Source organism: Mirounga leonina, unplaced genomic scaffold (genome assembly GCF_011800145.1).
Source record: "Mirounga leonina isolate KUSES-001 unplaced genomic scaffold, KU_Mleo_1.0 Mir_93, whole genome shotgun sequence".
NCBI classification, from domain to species: domain Eukaryota; kingdom Metazoa; phylum Chordata; class Mammalia; order Carnivora; family Phocidae; genus Mirounga; species Mirounga leonina.
The window spans coordinates 16,081,809-16,101,321 of NW_023270854.1; the positions used below are offsets into that span (position 1 = coordinate 16,081,809).

Consider the following 19,513-nt stretch of genomic DNA (forward strand, 5'->3'; position numbering starts at 1 on the left):
TCTCACTGTGTGTGTGTGTGTGTGTGTCTCCCCCCGCCCCGCCCCCCGCTTTCTCTCGTCCTCTTCTCCCCGTCTTGCCTCCCCTACCTCTCCTTTGTTTTCCTCGCCTGTCCCTGCCTCCCATGCCCTCTGCTGCAGACTAGCTTCCAGTAAATCATGCTGTCATTCTGTGCCCCAGTCTTCCAGGGGGTCCTGGATTTCCTTCTCTTAACACTTGCTCTCTTTCAAAGAGAATTGCTCAAAAGACTTAGAATATTTACCTCAGAAACATCTAGAGCTGTTTAACTAAAGCCAACCAAACCAAAACAAAATACTACCCTTTCGGTGAATCTGCTCATTGAATAAATAATGCTCAGGGCTCACCAGAGCGGTGGTGGGAGGGGCAGAGGGAGAAGGAGAGAGAGAATTTCAAGCAGACTCTGCTGAGCGTGGAGCCCACCAGGGGGCTCAATCTCATGACCCTGAGATCATGACCTGAGCCGAAAGCAAAGAGTTGGATGCTTATCCAACTGAGACACCCAGGCGCCCCCAAAGACAGCTTTTAACAAGAACTGCTCTATCAGAGGAAAGGAGAACTAAGACCAAACAGCGAGGGGCTAACTTGTTCTCTAACTCAGAGTTCCTGAATGTGTTCTAGAACGTCTAGAACATATGAAACATAAAGTTTCATGTTATGAAAATATGTAAATAAAACAAATCATTAGAGGTCCATGACCTATGATCCTTGAAAAAGTTTAGCCTCTCTTGGAAATCCCTGGCAGAATATTGGACTAATGGAGTAATTAGTCTTGAAGTCCACTGTCATAGTCCATCCTGGCTGCTATAATCAGATACAACAGACTGGGTGACTTATAAATAAAAAATGTTTATTTCTCATAGTTTGGGAGACTGGAAGGCTGAGATCAGGGTGCCCTTATAGCTGGGTGAGGACCCTCTTCTGGGTTGTAGAATTCTTTTTTTTTTTTTTAAAGATTTTACTTATTTACTTGACAGAGACACAGCGAGAGAGGGAACACAAGCAGGAGGAGTGGGAGAGGGAGAAGCAGGCTTCCCGCTAAGCAGGGAGCCCAATGTGGGGCTCGATCCCAGGACCCTGGGATCATGACCTGAGCCAAAGGCAGACGCTTAACGACTGAGCCACCCAGGCGTCCCTCTTTTTTTTTTTTTTTAAGATTTTATTCATTTATTTGAGAGAGAGAAAGTGAGAGAGAGAACAAGAGGGGGGAGGGTCAGAGGGAGAAGCAGACTCCCCGCTGAGCAGGGAGCCAGATATGGGGCTTGATCCCGGGACTCCAGGATCATGACCTGAGCCGAAGGCAGCCACCTACCCAACTGAGCCACCCAGGCACCCCCTGGGTTGTAGAATTCTCATTTTATCCTCTCACCATGGAAAGGGCAAGGGAGCTCTGTGGAGTCCCTTTAATAAGAGCACTCATCCCATTCATGGGGGCTCCACACTCATCACCTAATCACCTCCCAAAGACCCGACCTAACAACATCACCTTGGAGGTGAGAATTCAGCATATGAACCTTGAGGGGATACAAATTCAGGCCATAGCATCCACAAACCCCAGATACCATGGACATATTTTAAAACCATGCTTGTCTTTTATCGGAACTGGCATGCGAGTTGTGATTGGTTTTATAACAGAAAATGTAAAATATTCAACATTTTTAAAGCTGCAAAATAACGGATAAAATTTATTTTCAGTTCAGTGCCTGACTCTGCCCCATAATGGATGGAATGAGTGGGATGGATGGGTGATGCGTGTGGCCCTGCATTTATACACTTTGTTGTGACATAAGATACTGTGGTTGCCACGTTAGCCCACGGACTAGCTGCAGGATGGCACAGAAGACTTGCTTTCTTCTGAGATGCAGCCAATGCAGATAAGGAAACCACTACGTTGGTACTTCATCTTGACAATCAACATTCTCTGATGCCCTTTGGTCCGCATCCCCATGGGGCTGCGTAACTACTGGAAGACTCTGCCATAGTCATCAGATTCCTCTCAGATCACAACACACCATGCCACGTGACACCACACAACCCTGGTCCCTAGTTCACCACAGCAAAACCCACCATAGCACACCACATGCGTACGGGGTTGGGGCAGCGAGGGCCTGTGTTAGGGCATCCAAAAGGCCTTTCTCCTTCTAGAGGTAGGTGGTGTCTGTTCCATGCGATGGACATAAAAAAGGTCTCCTTTCACCACAACAGAGAATCACCCAGGGGCGCCTGGGTGGCTCAGCCGGTTAAGCGTCTGCCTTTGGTTCAAGTCATGATCTCAGGGTCCTGGGATCGAGCCCCGTGTCGCCCTCCCCGCTAAGGAAGGAATCTGCTTCTCCTTCTCCCTCTGCCCCCCCTTTCGTTTGCTCTCGCTCTCTCAAATAAATAAATAAAATCTTTTTAAAAAATAAATGGACTTTCCAATTTTGCCCAGAATTACTCAGTCTTCCATTAGCCAGGTGCTCCTACAACAGAAGGAAATGAGAGTTCTTCTTTTGAAAGAATATTGACATAGCAAGCTCAGCCATTCAGAGGCCAAGTAATCCGGTTTGTGAGTTTTAGAAGCACTTCAGTTTCGCTCCTGACGCTAGAAATCTGGCCATATCGCCTCCTACAAACAGAACGGTCGGAGACGGGGAGAGGAATGAGATTATAAACGAACAAACTGTGGGTTTGCAGCTTCTGATAATGGCAGATTAGCTCCTAGTGGATTAACCCTCCTGCAGATAACAGCTTTAAAAACAACTTTAAACTCTTGACCAAATACAAAAAAAACAACAGCCCGAAGGCACCAGAGAGCAGCCAAAAGCAGGCCCTGGAGGGGACACTGGAGGGGAATTGAACCTACACTTGGAAGAAGGAAGAAGCGCCAGTGAGTTTTCCTTTGTTTACCGGTTTCATCTGAGGGCAGACCCCAGTCAAGCCAAGTAAGACAGCTAAAACTCAGATAGAAAACCTGCAGTCGTATTGGCTCAAAGAACCAGCAGAGTTTGGGGTGACTCCAGTAGCCATAAAGTGAAAGAGCAATTTCCAGAAGGAACAGAGCCATAGGCGGATGGTCCTAATTTTGTGTATAAAGTCTATTCAAGATACTGGCTAATCCCCCAACTGTGTGCATCAGGCAGACGCCAAGCAGCCCAGTTAAGGTCAACAACTGAACTAAGAATTCTGTTGCTGCCCACCGAGGGGGAAAAAAGTTGGGAGTTTATATCTAGCCAAGTTTGCAGACTGCTAAACAAACCAACCAAAATACTCTTCGTAAAAACATAACACAGCAAATTAAGGAGAAGGGAGGAAACAATAAATATAGGAGCACAAATCAATGAAATAGAAAGCAAGCAAATATATTTTTAAAAGCCCAAAAGTTAGGGGCGCCTGGGTGGCTCAGTTGTTAAGCGCCTGCCTTCGGCTCAGGTCATGATCCCCGGGTCCTGGGATCAAGCCCCGCGTCGGGTTCCCTCTCCCACTCCCCCTGCTTGTGTTCCTTCTCCCCCTGTTTCTCTCTGTCAAATAAATAAGTAAAATCTTGAAAGAAAGAAAATTCTCAAAATCTTACCCACAAAGAAAAAAGTATATATACTTATATATATCCCAAATTCCAGTCTTTTGTTAGATAAGTATATATTTAAAACTCTTACAACTCAATAATAAACATTTTAAAAAACAAGTGCAAAAAGAAAGGGAAGACTGTGAGCAGACCCTTAACGAAGGGAGACGCAGAGACAGCCAAGCCTATGAAAAGGCGCTCAGTGTGATTGTCAGGGAAATGAACATTAAAACAATCACAAAATGACACACTACGACAGACCCACTAGATTGCTTAACACTGTAAAAGCTGACAACAAGGGCCGGAGAGGGTGTGGAGCAGTTGGAGCTCTCCTGCACTCCTGGGGGTGAGGGGGGGGTGTGAAAGAGTACAACCAGTTTTGGAAAATGTTCTGGCACTTTCCAATGCAAGTAATGGACTAAACCACACCATCCTCTGACCTAGCACTACACGCTTAGGATCTGAAAGCACATGTCCTCAAAAAGATGTGTCTAAGAATGTTCACAGCCCCTCTCTCTCACTATCTCTCTCTCTCTCTCTCAAAGAAATAAATAAAAATCTTAAAAAAAAAAAAGACATGGTGCATTACTATCATCTCAGAAAATTCACGCGTGCCCCTTCCTGGCCAGTGTTCACCACCGTTCCCCTCGAGGCAAACGCTGTCCTGATATTTTTCAACATAGACTGGTTTACCCGTTCAAGAATTTCTTTTCTTTCCTTTTTTTTCTAATATTTATTTATTTATTTATTTATTTGAGAGAGAGAGTGAGAGAGAGCACTAGCGGGGGGAGGGGCAGAGGGAAAGGGAGAAGCAGACTCCTGATGAACAGGGAGCCCGATGCGGGGCTCGATCCCAGGACCCTGGGATCATGACCTGAGCCAAAGGCAGAAGCTTAATGACTGAAGTCACCCAGGTACCCCAGTAGAGCACCATGTCTTGATAGGGATTTACTATAAAACAGCATATTAAGGTATATGCTTTTGTGAAACTCATTATATGGTATACTAAGATGTATGTATCTTATCATGTGTATATTGTACTGAAAAAGAAAAAGAGAATCCTTAAAAAATATTGAACTCTAGCTAATGATATGCATGTGTTGGTGTACTTGGGGATGAAATGCACTGAAATCTGCTACTGACTTAAAGAAGTACAAAAAAGTACAAGAGATGGATGGATAGAGAGATAGATGAATAAATATATATATTAGAACAATATAGCAAAATACCAATTTTAAAATCTAACGCATGGATACATGGTACTTATAAACCTTTCAACTTTATTATATATTTTTAAGTGTTCTTAATACATGTTTTATATTTTATCATTAAATATTGAGGGCAGGGGCACCTGAGTGCCTCAGTTGGTTGGGCGTCTGCTTTTGGCTCGGGTCATGATCCCCGGGGTCCTGGGATCAAGCCCCACATTGGGCTCCCTGCTCAGCGGGGAGCCTGCTTCTCCCTCTGCCTCTGCCTGCAGCTCCCCTGCTTGTGTTCTCTCTATCGAACGCTCTCTCTCTTTCTAATAAATAAATAAAATCTTGAAAAATTAAAAAAAATAAATACCGGGGGCAGAATGAACAAACTTCTAATTGTTAGCAGCTCTAGTGAAAAAGGTACAATAGGAAGAAAGGCGGAAACAGATGGACACAATGAAGTTTGGAGTTCTCTGTGCATTTTATTTTTTAATAATGTAGTTTAAAAAAATTTTTTTTATTTATTTTAGAGAGAGAGAGCATGCAGACAGGAGGGAGAAGGAGAAGGAGAGAGAATCTGAATCAGACTCCACTCTCGGTGCGGAGCCTGACACGGGGCTTGATCTCACGACAACGAGATCACAACCTGAGCCGAAACCAAGAGTCAGACACTTAACTGACTGAGCCACACAGGTGCCCCAATAATGTAATTTTTAACATTCTAATTCCAGTGAAGTTAACATACAGTGTTATATTAGTTTCAGGTGTACAAAATAGTGATTCAACAGTTCCGTATGTTACTCAGTGTTCATCAACATAAGTGTCCTCTTGATCCCCTTCACCTATCTCCCACATGAGTTTTAGGCTCTCAGTTTCTTCTCTGCTCAGTAGTCCAAATAATGGACAGGTACTTGGTTCATATTCATGTGTAGGACTTTCACTTAAGAATTCAAAGTATTGAACAATATATAAATCCTACTCCCACAAAAACTAAACATTTTGATGAAAATTACATATTTCTTAATGCAAATGAGAATATAAAAGTTAAAATGAAATAAATATGCTCACTGTGTAACCACAGGAATTCTGAAGGGCCATAAAATAACATAACATTTTTCACCATTTTTTAAAATATTTGTTTATTTGAGAGAGAGAGAGTGCATGCGAGTGCAGGGAGGGGCAGAGGGAGAGGGAGAGAATCCTCAAGCAAACCCCCTGCCAAGCGCGGAGCCCAGTGTGGGACTTGATCCCACAACCCATGAGATCACGACCTGAGCCAAAACTGAGAGTTGGAATCTCAACTGACTGAGCCCCCCAGGCATCCCCCTCTTTCACCATTTTTAAGTGTACAGTTCTGTGACATGAAGTCCATTCATGTTGAACAATGATTACCACCTTCCATCTCCAGAACCTTTCCATTTTCCCCAACTGAAACTCTGAACCCGTTAAACAGGACCTCCCCATTTTCTCCTTCCCCAGAGCCTGGCAACCACCTTTCTACTTTCAGTCTCTATGCATTTGACCACTCTAGGGACCTCATATGAGTGGATCACACAGTACTTCTCCTTTCATGACTGGCTTATTTCACTCAACAGAATAGTCTGTTTTCACCCATGTTGCAGCATGTGTCAGAGTTTCTTTCCTTTTTAAGGCAGAATAATATTCCATTGTATGTATAGACCACATTTTGTTTATCCATTCATCTTTTCATGGACACTTGGGTTGATTCTACTTTTTGACTACCTGATAGCTCTTACTTTCCTTTTTTTTTTTTTTTTTCAATGAAATTGGATGCAATTCCACCTAGAAATGGAATGTCTAGATCATCCTTAGATTTCTGTCTATATTAGAAATAGTTTGTGGAGCTACAAAAATGATTCTTGGAGAATGCAGTAAAATTTGGTATCATACCAATTAAATTCAGATTCAGAAATCTGTTATTTTCTTTTTTTTTTCTTTAAAAAACCTTTTTGGGGCGCCTGGGTGGCTCAGTCGTTAAGCGTCTGCCTTCTGCTCAGGTCATGATCCCAGGGTCCTGGGATCGAGCCCCGCATCAGGCTCTCTGCTCAGCAGGAAGCCTGCTTCTCCCTCTCCCACTCCCCCTGCTTGTGTTCCCTCTCTCGCTGTGTCTCTCTCTGTCAAATAAATAAATAAAATCTTCAAAAAATAAAAAAATTAAAAAACCTTTTTATTATGGAAAAATTTGAAACCTAACCAAAAGTAACATTGCAAGTATAGCAAATGCACATGTATCCAAGTTCAGCTTCTTTACCTTCCTCTAAAGTGCTGCTCTTCTGGGAAAACTCTGTGTTGTCAACCCCACCTAGAAACTAAAGACATCATTCTTAGATGGCGTCTAATTCCTAGAGCTACAGAAAAATAGTATAAAGCACGAAATGATGCTTACTTGTTTTCTCAAGTCATTTCAGAAAACATTAAAGATCTCCAAGTTACATTTCTTTAAAGCTTATTCCTTTGACTTACAGGGTCCGCACCCTCAGTAAGTGCCGTAAGCTCCTGACATCTGAATGAAGACACTTCTGGGGAGCATCTTGAAAACCCTATTGAAAGCATCTGATGGTTAAAAAGGGCTAATTAGATTGGTCAGGATATATGAGATCAGCATTTTTAGGGCTTAAGGGGTCAAAGGAGAAAGTGCAATAAAAATTGACAAACAAATGTCTATGAAATTGTAAAAGTAAGCTACAGCTTATGGTCCGCAGGAGAGTTGCAGGAGCCGCTTTGGAAAAAGAATGGCATTCCCTAAGACGGTGCACTCCGCTGAGAGAGAAGCCGGGGTGGGGGGTGGCTCTGAGCATGGTGGCTGGGGCATTGCATGGGGCCCAGCTCCTCATTCGATGAACACTCACATCAAAGACCAGAGAGGAAACCCCAGACAGCACTGATGCTAACAAGACTGGAGTGGCCTGAACTGACTTTTGAAAGCGATCAAATGGTTTCTGTCGACTACGTAGGAAGGACCTCAAAGCAGTTTGACATTTTCCAAACACCTGGGAAATAGCTAATACTTAGAAGGACTTCAGATGACTGATGATAAGGATGTGAAAAAATATGTACTTGTGCTAATTAATAGCTATCTGAAATTAGACAAGTTTCTTTTTTTTTTTAAGATTTTATTTATTTATTTGAGAGAGAGAGAGAATGAGAGAGAGAAAGCACATGAGAGGGGGGAAGGTCAGAGGAAGAAGCAGGCTCCCTGCCGAGCAGGGAGCCCGATGCGGGACTCGATCCCGGGACTCCAGGATCATGACCTGAGCCGAAGGCAGTCGCTTAACCAACTGAGCCACCCAGGCGCCCCAATTAGACAAGTTTCTTAACCTTAGTTTCCTCATCTATAAAATACAGTTCCTTGCTGTTGGTCATGAAATCAACCACCATGACATGTAGCACATGTTCTGGATGCTAGGGACCCGATAGACAAGGTCCCTATTCTCACGCAGCTTAGATTCTAATGAGGGAAGACAGGTAACAAACAATTATACAAACAATACATAAGATAGTTTTGGAGAATGGAAGGTGCTATGAGAAAAATAAAATGACAAGAAGGATTATGTGAACATGGCGGGGGGTAGCATTCCAGGCAGTGAGAGTAGTCAGTGCAAGGGTCCTGAGGCAGGAAAGGGCTTGGAGGATTTCAAGAAGAGAAGAAGACCAATATGGCTGTAGCTCCGTGAGCAAGTAGGAGCAGATAGGAGAGTGGCCAGAAGTGTTCAGTGAGGCCAGGTAAGTGGGGAGGGGTAAGTCTTGACTCACAGGGTGCTGTGAAAATGAAATGAGAATTGACTCCTGATAACTGTCCTTTCAGAAAGAAGAGGGGAGGAGTCTGCTAGAGATGGCCAAACTCTGAGTGGGGGGGTGGGTCAAGGCTGCTGCAGAATGGTCATCCTTGGATTTACCTTCTTAGCACTCTAAAGAGGATTGCTGAGCTTCAAGACCATCATCCCCTTGAGATAAATGTCTCTTGTGCTTCCCTTAGACACTCTGAATTCAATTAGTTTAATTAGAAAACAAGTAAAGAGGAATTATCTTAATATAGCTTTGCTCCTAACAACTCAAAAAAAAAAAAAAAGAGCCCATTTCTTTGGCAGAAATCCAAGTTTCCCTCTTTTATTTATATATTCTGAGATAATGATGTAAATGCTCCATTTTATTAGCAAAAAAAGTGGACATCTCTTACCCAATAGATCATATTTTAGCTTTAATAATAATAATAATACTTTCTGATTTCTTCACTCTTTAATGAAGTAAGAACATTGGTATTCTAGTTAATATTTTTAGACCACTAATGGGGGGTGGAGAAAGAGAAGAGGGAGAATGCTTTGATTTTCGGGGCTTGCCTAACTGTGACTATGACTTGTTTCAAGCCACTAATGTGGCGTCTGCGAACTCAGAGCTGGGAAGGGATACTAACCCATCGGCTCTCACAAGCCCCTGCTGGCTGATTCCGGCACACGGGTTGTTTGCCCAAATGCCTGCAAATCTATTGCCAAGGGAATTTTTCCTCTTACGTGGAGGCTACTTGGATTGGCATCAGCTGCAAAAGCAAGCTCAGGACCAAGGCCAAGGTAATTGGGTTGGTAAATGATTGGGGAGTAGTGGAAGAGTAACTTCATTGTGTTTGTTCAATAAACGTATTCCTCCAGGACTCATGCGCACATTTACTCCAAAGACAAGCATGGGACTTCCAAGTGTAGGACTCCTGAGAGCTCAGCGTGGCAGTGGTAAAGCCACGGTGGCCTGTGGAAGAGTCAGGGAGTCCAGAGACTAGCCCCTCGTCTGAGCCCTGCCACAGCCATTTTATCTCATCATGGGCAGATCACTTCCTCTCTCTGGACCCCGGTTTCCCAGATTCCCAGATCTCCGAAGGAAAGGTGGGGGCTAGCAGTGGGAGAACAGACAAGATAATCACCAAGCTTTTCCTTCTAAGTCTTAAACATATGATCCTCTGAAATACAAGAAAACTAAATCAGAGGCTAGTTTTAAGTGATGGTGTTCCTAAAAATACCGTAATTGGGAAACAACAGGGATGCCAAAGGAGGACAGACTTCTTGCCAATTAATGGATGATCTGCGGAGAGCTGTGGTCTCTGTTCTTACACAAAAGGAAGTCTTTCAAACAGCGTAATGCTACCGGGGAAACTCAACAGCTCCCAGATGCCCTTGGTTTCATCTTGTGATTAGGTAAAATGTCTGTTTCCATCTGCCCACCTGAGAGGTTCTCCATTCAGCCAGAAATGCCTATATGATGCCCATCCCTTCATTGGTTGGTGTGTTTTAGCCACAGATATGTGATGGGGTAAATAATAATTCACTGCAGTATCTTTTTATCAACATTTACCCCACCTCAGTCTGAAAATACTAGAAGATATTTAGATTGCCATAGCGAGTGGTAAACTGATGTATAGGAAGTGTTTTATCTCGTGCCAATCTGATGAAAGTGGCCAACAATATTCATTATTGGTTGTCTACTTGTAAAAATGGGTTTTCTAATAAGCATTTCTGAGAACATTTTCCTGGTTTTCCTTCTGCTATGCTTCAACTAGGAAAATATTTTATTGGTTAGGAAGATCTGGTAGTGAGAGACAAACAAGCACTGTGTGTTTTATCTCTGAACTCACTGTGTCCGAATTAAAGACAGTTTAGTGATTTTTTTTTTTTTTACAACGGTCTGCATCTTGTATATCGTGCCCATGACGTGACATGCAATGTACAGTAGAGTATAGGGGAGAATTCATAGCATCAAAGGAAGACAAAATAAATGACACAGGGCTGATGCTTAAAAATATACTGGGTGGTTCAGTCAGTTAAGCCTCGGACTCTTGATTTCCATAGTATTCCTATATCCTTTGACTCCCAAATGTTCTTATTTCATCTGCTAGTTCTCTTAGAGTCACAGGAAGATTCACAGGGCCTATCATGTAAACACGCCGTATTGGGAGGCAGTGCACATAGTGGTTAGATGGACACATTACTGAAAAACACCTAGGTCCAGATTCCACCCCAAACCCTGAAACCTTGGCACGTGATTCAATCTGTGTTTCAGATTCCTCGTCTATAAGAGGAGATAATATTGACTATCTCACAGGGTTACTGTGAGGACTAATTAGGTAATCCACGTAAATTCACTCTCAGAAGAGTGCCCACTGGCATAGCATTAGTAGTCGATAAATTTATTTATATATTTCCCTGAAAGAACATGTATGAGCTAATAATAGAAGGAGTGTGAGACAAGAGGAGTTATTCCAGGATAAAAATACATCTACTGAAGGAAGAATCTACATGCAGATGATAGAGTTGGTTTTACACACGTGAAGTGATATCATATAAGCCCTTAAATAAACATTTTTCGCCAAAACCTCAAACACCGCTTCAAGGTGAAATTACTAGACGCCACAGTCAGACGCCATTAGCTCACTTTGTGAACGTGTCACCTGCTCACCCGGCGCACAGGAAAGTCACCGTACAAAGGCCCATTTCCCGCAAGAGGGTTCTGGGGGAAGCAGTCCACCTAGAATGCTTCCAGAAATGGGACCTCCCGCATCCATCCAAGACAAAAGAGCCACTTTACATTACAACTTCCCATAATTGCTGGTTACATTTAGATTTCATTTTCTTCATGCTGGCCTGTCCTTATTCCCTTTCTCCTCAAAATCTCCCCCTCTCACCCCACCCCACTTCAATTATTGTTCCATATTGTCCTTCCCACGTCACACGGAACCTCCCACTCTAAAGACCTTCCCAAGCCCCGACCACCCCCACTCTCCTCACTACTGGAAAGGTTTCTCTGAGCCATGCCAAGTTTAAAGGGGCTTTAGCTATGTCTAGGTTCAGCCCGCATGTGGGGGCTGGCAGGACGGATTTTTCTTTGATCCACCTAATGAATTAATGAATTAAATAGAGGTGGAGTTCAGAAGGCAGGCTCCTTACTTTTGCTGAAGTTCGGCTGATTATGAGCCGGCGTAACTGCTGGAAAAATGCAGCGAGCTCCATGCTAGAATTAGGGACATGGCCGAGTCCATTCATCTTCCCTAATCGAGTTCTTGGGAAATACACATGTAGATTAGCCCCTAACAATGACCCCCGGCTGATTGCTTGGAGTACCCTCCACCGCGCCCACAATGCCATTGACTAGCTCTTTATGTCGCGCACAAAGAAAGCCCCAACCTCCCCTTGTCCTGCTTTGCCCTGTTTCCCCCGAAGTCCCTCGCCAGTGGCTGTTGAAGCCTTTTCTGCTTTTCTCTCAAGACTCTGAAATAAACAGTAAATAAAAGCTAACCTCACCTGGACCTATTAGGGAGAGCTGGGCAATCCCAGAGGGAATTAACTTTGGAAAACAAGGCTCTAAGCCCCTTAGCGTGTGGGCAGAAGCTTAAGAAAACACTGCCAATCTTTGTTGAGCAGTGATTATAGAGATCAATTTAATATTGGGGAAGTTTACATAAAAAGCATTCTTGGTCATAGGGAAAACAACAAACACCAGTCAGCCACTCGGGCAGCCACCAGGTCTATGTAACTGGCATTTGGGACATTGTGGGGGTGCCACCAGACCCTTTGCAGGGACAGTTGCCTTCGACAGCCTAGAAAGCCCGAGGACCCCAGGGACAGGCTTTGCCTGGACTGAGATGGGAACCTCCCAAGGATTTGTTCACTAGTCTGGGACACCAGCGCCCCAAAGGCCTCTGTCTACGGGCTCTGGCTTCACTTCTCCGGGAAGCTAAGCTGCCATTACTTCAGCCTCTTAGATGCAGTGGCCAGTCTCAGGGAAGGATTAAGGATGGACTGCAGGCTAAGATGGGCTTTTATTCTTTTCAAAAACATCCCACTCTACAACCTTTATTACAAATGAGCCATAGGCAGAAAACGCTGGACAAGGAGTCCCGTGGTCTGAGTTCTAGTCCTGACCTCTCCCCTTAACAGCCTCAGTGTCCTCTTCTATAAAATGGGGACAAAGGCATTTGTCCTGCTCACCTCACAGGATTGTGAGCATCCTCTGATGGGAAGAGTGTGAAAGGATTCTGAAAGTTATAAGGTGCATATTGATTATCATTAACCTAGCTTTTTCTTAAAATAAAACGTCACTTCTGGGGTGCCTGGGTGGCTCAGTCGGTTAAGCATTTGACTCTTGATTTCGGCTCAGGTCATGATCTCAGGGTCCTGGGATGGAGCCTGCAACCAGCTCCTTGCTCAGCAAGGAGTCTGCTTGAGATTCTCTCTCTCCCCCTGACCCTCCTCCACTCTCTCTCTCTCAAATAAAAATAAATAAATCTTTAAAATAAAACATAATTTTTACTTGAACCTGTAGCTCAATATCTCCTGCAAACTCACCTGCTTGCTATTTTAATTTACCTTTTTATAGGTCTACTAAAAAATAGAGTGATTTGTGTAATGACCACTTGCATATGCCCATCATAGAGAATTAATCATTTCATGATCCTTAATGTGGTCACATGTCCTTTTGAGTGCCCTTCTAACACCAATTTAAAGGATTGGGGGGTGCCTGGCTGGCTCAGTCAGAAAAGCATGCAGCTCTTGATCTCATGAGGTCCTGAATTCTAGCCCCACGTTACGTATAGAGATTACTTAAATAAATAAACTTTAAAAAAAATAAAATAGAAGTGAGGGTTGGAAGATAATGTGTTTTTCTCTTGTTTCTTCTGTTGTCTTGTCTCCCAGGCTGGCTGTTAAACTTCTCAAGGCAAGCACCCAGCCTTTCTTTTCTTCTGTGGTGCTGGCATGGCCCACCTGAGTGTGGGACCCTCAGAAGGGAGGCAGTAAACCCTTGTCTGAATGCAAGCAGAGAGAAACTAACGGTGGGGGTGGAGGAGACGTCCCTGTGTGGGGATCAGAGCTCCTGCTGCAGAGGACATTTTAAGAATCTCTATTTTGTATCTGTATGAGATCATGAGGTGTTAACTAAACTTATCTTGGTAATCATTTCACTATACAGGTAAACCAAATTACAAACCAAATTACACTGTACACCTTCAACTCACACAGCGCTGTATGTCAATTACATCGCATAAAAGTGGGGAAAAGGAAAGGAATCTCTAGGTCCTCAGACCTTTAGGAAAGCATTTTGGTTCACCTTTCCCGCTAATAGTTTAGAGAAGAGGGAGGGGGGGGGGGGGGGGTGGCCTCGGGTCGGGCATCAAAGTTGAGAAGTGTCAGCCTTCACAGCGCGGACCACAGCACCCGCACACGTGAAAAAACACTTGTCGGCAGTAACCATCATTCCACCTGGCCTGCGACTCTCATTCTGGGCCAAGGAAGCCTCGTGGGGCTCCCAAAGCGCAAAGAAATGCAAGCAGATTACGCCTATAACCCCCCAGAGAAGTGCGAGGCCTTCACCCCAGACGAAGGTCCTTGCCCCGTCAGCCTGAGGCTGGGACATCTCCTGGGTCTGGAGACTGTTGGCGGGGAGAGGGGTCCCGCGGGACAGTCTACGAGAGTGAAGGCGGGCTCCCCCTACCCCACCCGCCCCGGGCCTGAGCCCGGCAGCAGGTCCGTCTCGGGGCCTCCCAGCCTCCTGCTGGGCGGTCGGGCACTCGAGGTCACCGGGCGCGCAGGGACAGATGGCCCCACCGCCTCCTGGGGCTGGCGCTGGGGTGAGCGAGCCTACCGGCGCGCGAGTCCGAGGGGACAGGAAGGAGCGGTTAAACATATAGAGACAAATAAAATAAACCCGAAGGCTTCGGACTACGGAGCCGAAAGAGGAGTGCCCTTGGGGGTAAAAAGAGGGAGAGAGAAGGGAAATTTCAAAACTGGGACGAAGCGTGCGTGGCCCGACGTCCTACGCTGTAGAGCAGGGCAGCCGCCCGTCCGCTCTGTCTTTCCAAAGGTCGCCCCGGGCGCTCAGCCCGGCCGAGGAAGTGAGCCCGAGGGCGGAGGCGACTCTGGGGTCGCGGGAGTGATCGTGGGGGCGGGGTGGGGGGGAAGCCCAAGAAGGGAGGCAAACCCACGGGGCACTGGGGGAAGGTGAGACCAAGGGCGTCGGCCCCATTGAGGCCAGACGGGGGAAGCGGGTCCCAGAGCGGGGTCCCCAGGTGTGTCAAACATCCCACCGCCGGCTCCCCCCGAGACGTGTTTAGAGCGTTTGGAGCGGATCGAGAGGTGGAAGGTGGAAAGTTCGCAGTGCCGGCCCCGCCCGGAGTGGCAGCACGGGGACCCTGAGGGAAAGACCCGCCCCGCTGCCGAGGGAGGGGCCGAGGGAAGAGGCTGGGTCCGGGGCAGCAGGGGAGGAGCCGGGGCGAACGGGCTCGCAGCCTTTAGCCCCCGGAGCCCCAGCTACCCCGAGTCCGAACTTCAGACTCCTGCAGAGACCCAGGCCGCCGTGGGCCGAGCGCTCGCCCGCCTCCGGCGCGCGCAGCCCGGGCCCGCGTCACCCGCCAAGCTTGACCTTGGGTCCGGACGCCGCGGGTGGGACGGCGGTACCCGGGAAGCGCCGACTTCGAGCCTCTTCTCTCGGCCTCCAAGGCAGGCGGCGCTGCGAGAGCGCGGGCCGCGCCCTCCGGCCTCCTGGCGCTCCCCATGCACCTGCCCGGCTGCGCCCCCGCCATGGCCGACGGCAGCTTCTCGCTTGCCGGCCACCTGCTCCGCAGCCCGGGAGGAAGCACCTCGCGGCTGCACAGCATCGAGGCTATCCTGGGATTTACCAAGGACGACGCGATCCTCGGTTCCTTCTCCGCGGAGCCGGGCGCCCGGGGCGCGAAGGAGCGGGATAGGAGGCCGGGAGCGCGGGCCGCCTGCCCCAAGGCGCCCGGGGGAGGCGGCGAGCCCTCCCCGCAGCCTGCCCCGGCGCCTGCCCCGGAGTACGAAGGTGAGTGTGCACCCCTGGCTGCTGCGGGGCCCTGAGGGGGTGCCCAAACTTAGGAGCTCCGCAAGACGAATAAGCCCCTGCCTTAACCTTTATTAAGGCATTTGGGCGCGGAGTCGGGCTGTGTAGAGCAGGAGGCTCCAGTTTGCGTTCCGAGAAATCTTAGGGGCCCCTCACAGCCTTTCCCCGACCTCCTGGTCCCGCGCCCGGGAGGAGCCCGCGTCCCGCTGCCGGCGCCCAGGGGTAGGTGGAGTGGGCCCAGAGATAACTCCCGGAGTGTCTCTGACCGTCTGGGGCCTCTTCGTCCCAGCCCCTCGACCCTATTGCCCCAAGGAGCCTGGGGAGGCACGGCCGAGCCCAGGGCTGCCGGTCGGTCCCGCCAGCGGGGACGCGAAGCTGTCGGAGGAGGAGCCCAAGAAGAAGCACCGGCGGAACCGCACGACCTTCACCACATACCAGCTGCACGAGCTGGAACGCGCGTTCGAGAAGTCGCACTACCCCGACGTGTACAGCCGCGAGGAGCTGGCCGGCAAAGTCAACCTACCCGAAGTGCGGGTCCAGGTAAAGCGCCCAGATCGGTCCCCGGGGAGGGCCCCAGGCCCAAGCTGCAGCGAGTGCTCACCGAACCCCCGGGCGTCCACGCATGTATTGTGGCGCTCTTCCCATTGGTCCTCCTCGACGGGGCTCGCCCAGAGCCTCAGAGGCGCGTCACCGACCTTGTGGGTGACCCACCACCGCCCCTGGGACAGTCTGTTCCAGTTTGTAGTAGCATCTCCCTTTTGGGGGTCTCCCTCTTCGAACCTAAAGAGAGCACTAAGACAGGGCTGGCAAGACGAAGAGCGACAGCTCGTTAGACGCAGCCAGGACTGGGGCGGGAGGCGGTGAGTAGGGAGGAGATGTAGGCAGCCTCCCGCACTGGGGCCCCAAATGCCACCCTGGTCGCTGGCGCTCACCCTGTCGAGAAACCCAAACCCAGTCTTCTTGCAAGGGCCCTGGCGCCTGCAGTTGAAACTTTTGGTGGATTTGTTTAAGAAACGGACTTTTGCTTCTTTGGTGCACATCCAACCAAACTTCCTTCCCTCTGCTGCAGAGAGGCCTTTTCTTTTCTTTTCTTTCTTTTTTCTCTCTTTCTTTTTTCTTTCTTTCTTTCTTTTTTTTTTTGTAAAAGGGTTTTTGCTTTAATTAAAGCTGAATTATCTTTAATCCCTGATCATTAAAATATTTGAAAGCCTTAAATATTTGCTAGTCATCTGTGAAAAATCTGGGAGGATTTCCAAATTAGGAGAGTTTACAGAGGCCTGAAAGGGAGTCATTGGGAACAAATTTCACTACCTCTGAAAGGCAGTGGAACTAAGGTGGGATTTTTGTGTGTGTCTAATGAATTAGATTTCCAGGAAGTGAAGATATTCAGATGTTAGGGGACTTTTAGCCTTACCTTAAAGGTAAAAGGGGACAAGCTTTTGCCTTTTGTCTCTTCTGCTTATTATATTAGGGGTTTAAAGTAATGAGTAAATGCTGCGGTTTAAAAAAAAAAATAGTTCCCTAATGTAATTTAGGATTAACTTGCAAGGACAGTTCAATTTCTCTTAATTTGGGGTGGTGGAACTGCGATGGATGTGGTTGAAGGTGTGGACATTTTAGTACCTGCTTTTCAGGGAGAGAGGCTGCCGTAGGGGGAAGAAAGGAACACAAGTGAAAGACGAAGGAGGAGGAGAGACAAAGCCTCCCAGTGCCCCCACAGACCACAGACACAGCCAGCACAGGGCTGCCTTCCCACTTGGTGCCGCTTCTGTCTTACCTTCCTTCCTCCCTCTTTATTTGTTCGGGGATTTTGGCTCCTCCTCTAAGTTGTCAGCTTCTTGAGAACAGTGTCTGCGGCTTCTCTGTGACCACAGGGCCAGCACAGTGCCCGGCATATGGCGGGTTCTTAACACATGGCTCTGATGTAATCAGACAGGGGGGGGGGCTCCCGTGGGCCTCCAGCTGCGTGGAGGGCAGCAATACAGCCCTCTAAGAGTAGACTATCCCAATCTTCAGCTCTCTGACTTGGAAGACTGGGTGGAAGGCAGTAGCCGATATTTTGGGGGGCCAGAGTGGGACATGCATGGAATTGGAGGAAGCAGTGGGATGGGAGCCCTCCCGAAGCTGATGTTTCTCTTTTCTCTATTATCGGCAAATATCTAATGTTTCTGGGGGAAATTAGGGCCCCAGCTATGGAGATGAATCTTTTGTGGGAAGGGGACAAGGGTACCTAACTTTTCTGTTCTTTTTCTTCCTCCTCCTCCCCCCAAATCCTAGCATTACATACATTACCCTTCTAAGGTCTCAGCTATTCCCCTATTTCCTTCCATTAAAGGAAGCCACCACTTTGGCCAAAGTTCTTTCAGATTCTCTACCAAACTAGACCAGTTCTCTCTGTTCTGTTTCCAGGGGTAGGAACTTGGTAGTGAAACCCTAATTACACCTTTTCTTGGGCTTTTACCAAATCACTAATGGACGTTTTATCATCAAGAAACCAGACTTCATTCTTGGTGCAGACTTTCTATATGTAAAGGGGGGAAAAAAGAAAGAAAGAAAAATTGAATTCATTGAACTTATCTTAATGTCAAAATTGACTCCAAAAAATTCAAGGTAAATATAATAAACAAACGACTGTAATCATTGAAAGCCATTTATAAGAAATATCAGAAATACTAAAGGGATATCAGTTAAAGAAGAATGAAGATCTTATTAAAGCAGCAACTCAAATAAGCTTGGGATAAAATAAAACCACTTTTTTCTACTAGTTATAACCAGTAATTCCTGGAAATAGCTGTATTTTAACATCCAGTGCTGCCACTTAGGGTACTTGGAGTATTTGTTTATATATATGTTTATAATAGAGACAAAAGGTAGGCAAAGCACAGAAACTGGGGGCGCCTGCCTTCTGCTCAGGTTATGATCCCGGGGTCCTGGGATGGAGCCCCGCGTTGGGCTCCCTGCTCAGCCGGGAGCCTGCTTCTCCCTCTGCCTCTGCCCGCCGCTCCCCCTGCTTGTGCTCTCTCTCTCTCTCCCAAATAAATGAATAAAATATTTTTTTAATTAAAAAAAAGAGAGAGAGTCTGAGCCCAAACACAGTCAGTGAGAGCAGGACCATAGAGAGAGGAAGCAACTGCTAAACCGAGGTGCCAGGAGGAGCTGACAACCAGCAGGTCCCCGACATTTGGTGACATCTGCTTTCCAAAAACGAGAGGAGGGAAGAGGCAAAAAGGAGAAAACGGGGTGGAAAAGAAAGGAGAAAGTAGGGGTGGGGAGGTGGTGCGAAACAGTGCAGCCCCGGTTTTCTTTGCGGAGGAGAGAGTCGTCCCGGCCGGGCTGCCCCGGGGGCAGGGCGGGGGCGCGGCCCGAGCCTCCGCCGCAGCCCGACGGCCGCTGTGCTGCCCTCCGCAGGTGTGGTTCCAGAACCGACGGGCCAAGTGGCGGCGGCAGGAGAAGCTCGAAGTGTCGTCCATGAAGCTGCAAGACTCGCCCCTCCTCTCCTTCAGCCGCTCCCCGCCCTCCGCGGCTCTGGCGCCCCTCGGGGCCGGCCCGGGCGGCGGCGGCGGGCCGGCGGGGGGCGCCCTGCCGCTCGAGTCGTGGCTGGGGTCGCCGCTGCCGGGCGGGGGCGCCACGGCGCTGCAGAGCCTGCCGGGCTTCGGGCCGCCGCCGCAGAGCCTGCCCGCCAGCTACACGCCGCCGCCGCCGCCGCCGCCCTTCCTGAACTCTCCGCCTCTGGGCCCGGGCCTGCAGCCCCTCGGGCCGCCGCCGTCTGCCTACCCGTGCGCGCCGGGCTTCGGGGACAAGTTCCCCCTGGACGAGGCGGACCCGCGCAACAGCAGCATCGCGGCTCTGCGCCTGAAGGCCAAGGAGCACATCCAGGCCATCGGGAAGCCGTGGCAGGCCCTCTAG

At 48.0% G+C, this 19,513-nt stretch overlaps 1 protein-coding gene across 1 annotated transcript; it reads left to right on the forward strand.

The window, feature by feature from the left end:
* Positions 1 to 15,300: 15,300 nt before the first annotated feature.
* On the forward strand, positions 15,301 to 19,513 carry RAX (retina and anterior neural fold homeobox). Its single transcript, XM_034996204.1, has 3 exons — positions 15,301 to 15,589; positions 15,897 to 16,147; positions 19,016 to 19,513. The coding sequence occupies exons 1-3, from the start codon at positions 15,301 to 15,303 to the stop codon at positions 19,511 to 19,513; spliced, it is 1,038 nt and encodes a 345-aa protein (XP_034852095.1).

What these genes read in the sequence shown, in the direction of transcription:
- RAX (XM_034996204.1), top strand. Translation starts at nt 15,301, where the DNA reads ATGCACCTGCCCGGCTGCGCCCCCGCCATGGCCGACGGCAGCTTCTCG. An exon ending in GCCTGCCCCGGAGTACGAAG is followed by an intron (nt 15,590 to 15,896) that starts GTGAGTGTGCAC and finishes TCTTCGTCCCAG; the next exon opens with CCCCTCGACCCTATTGCCCC. An exon ending in TACCCGAAGTGCGGGTCCAG is followed by an intron (nt 16,148 to 19,015) that starts GTAAAGCGCCCA and finishes TGCCCTCCGCAG; the next exon opens with GTGTGGTTCCAGAACCGACG.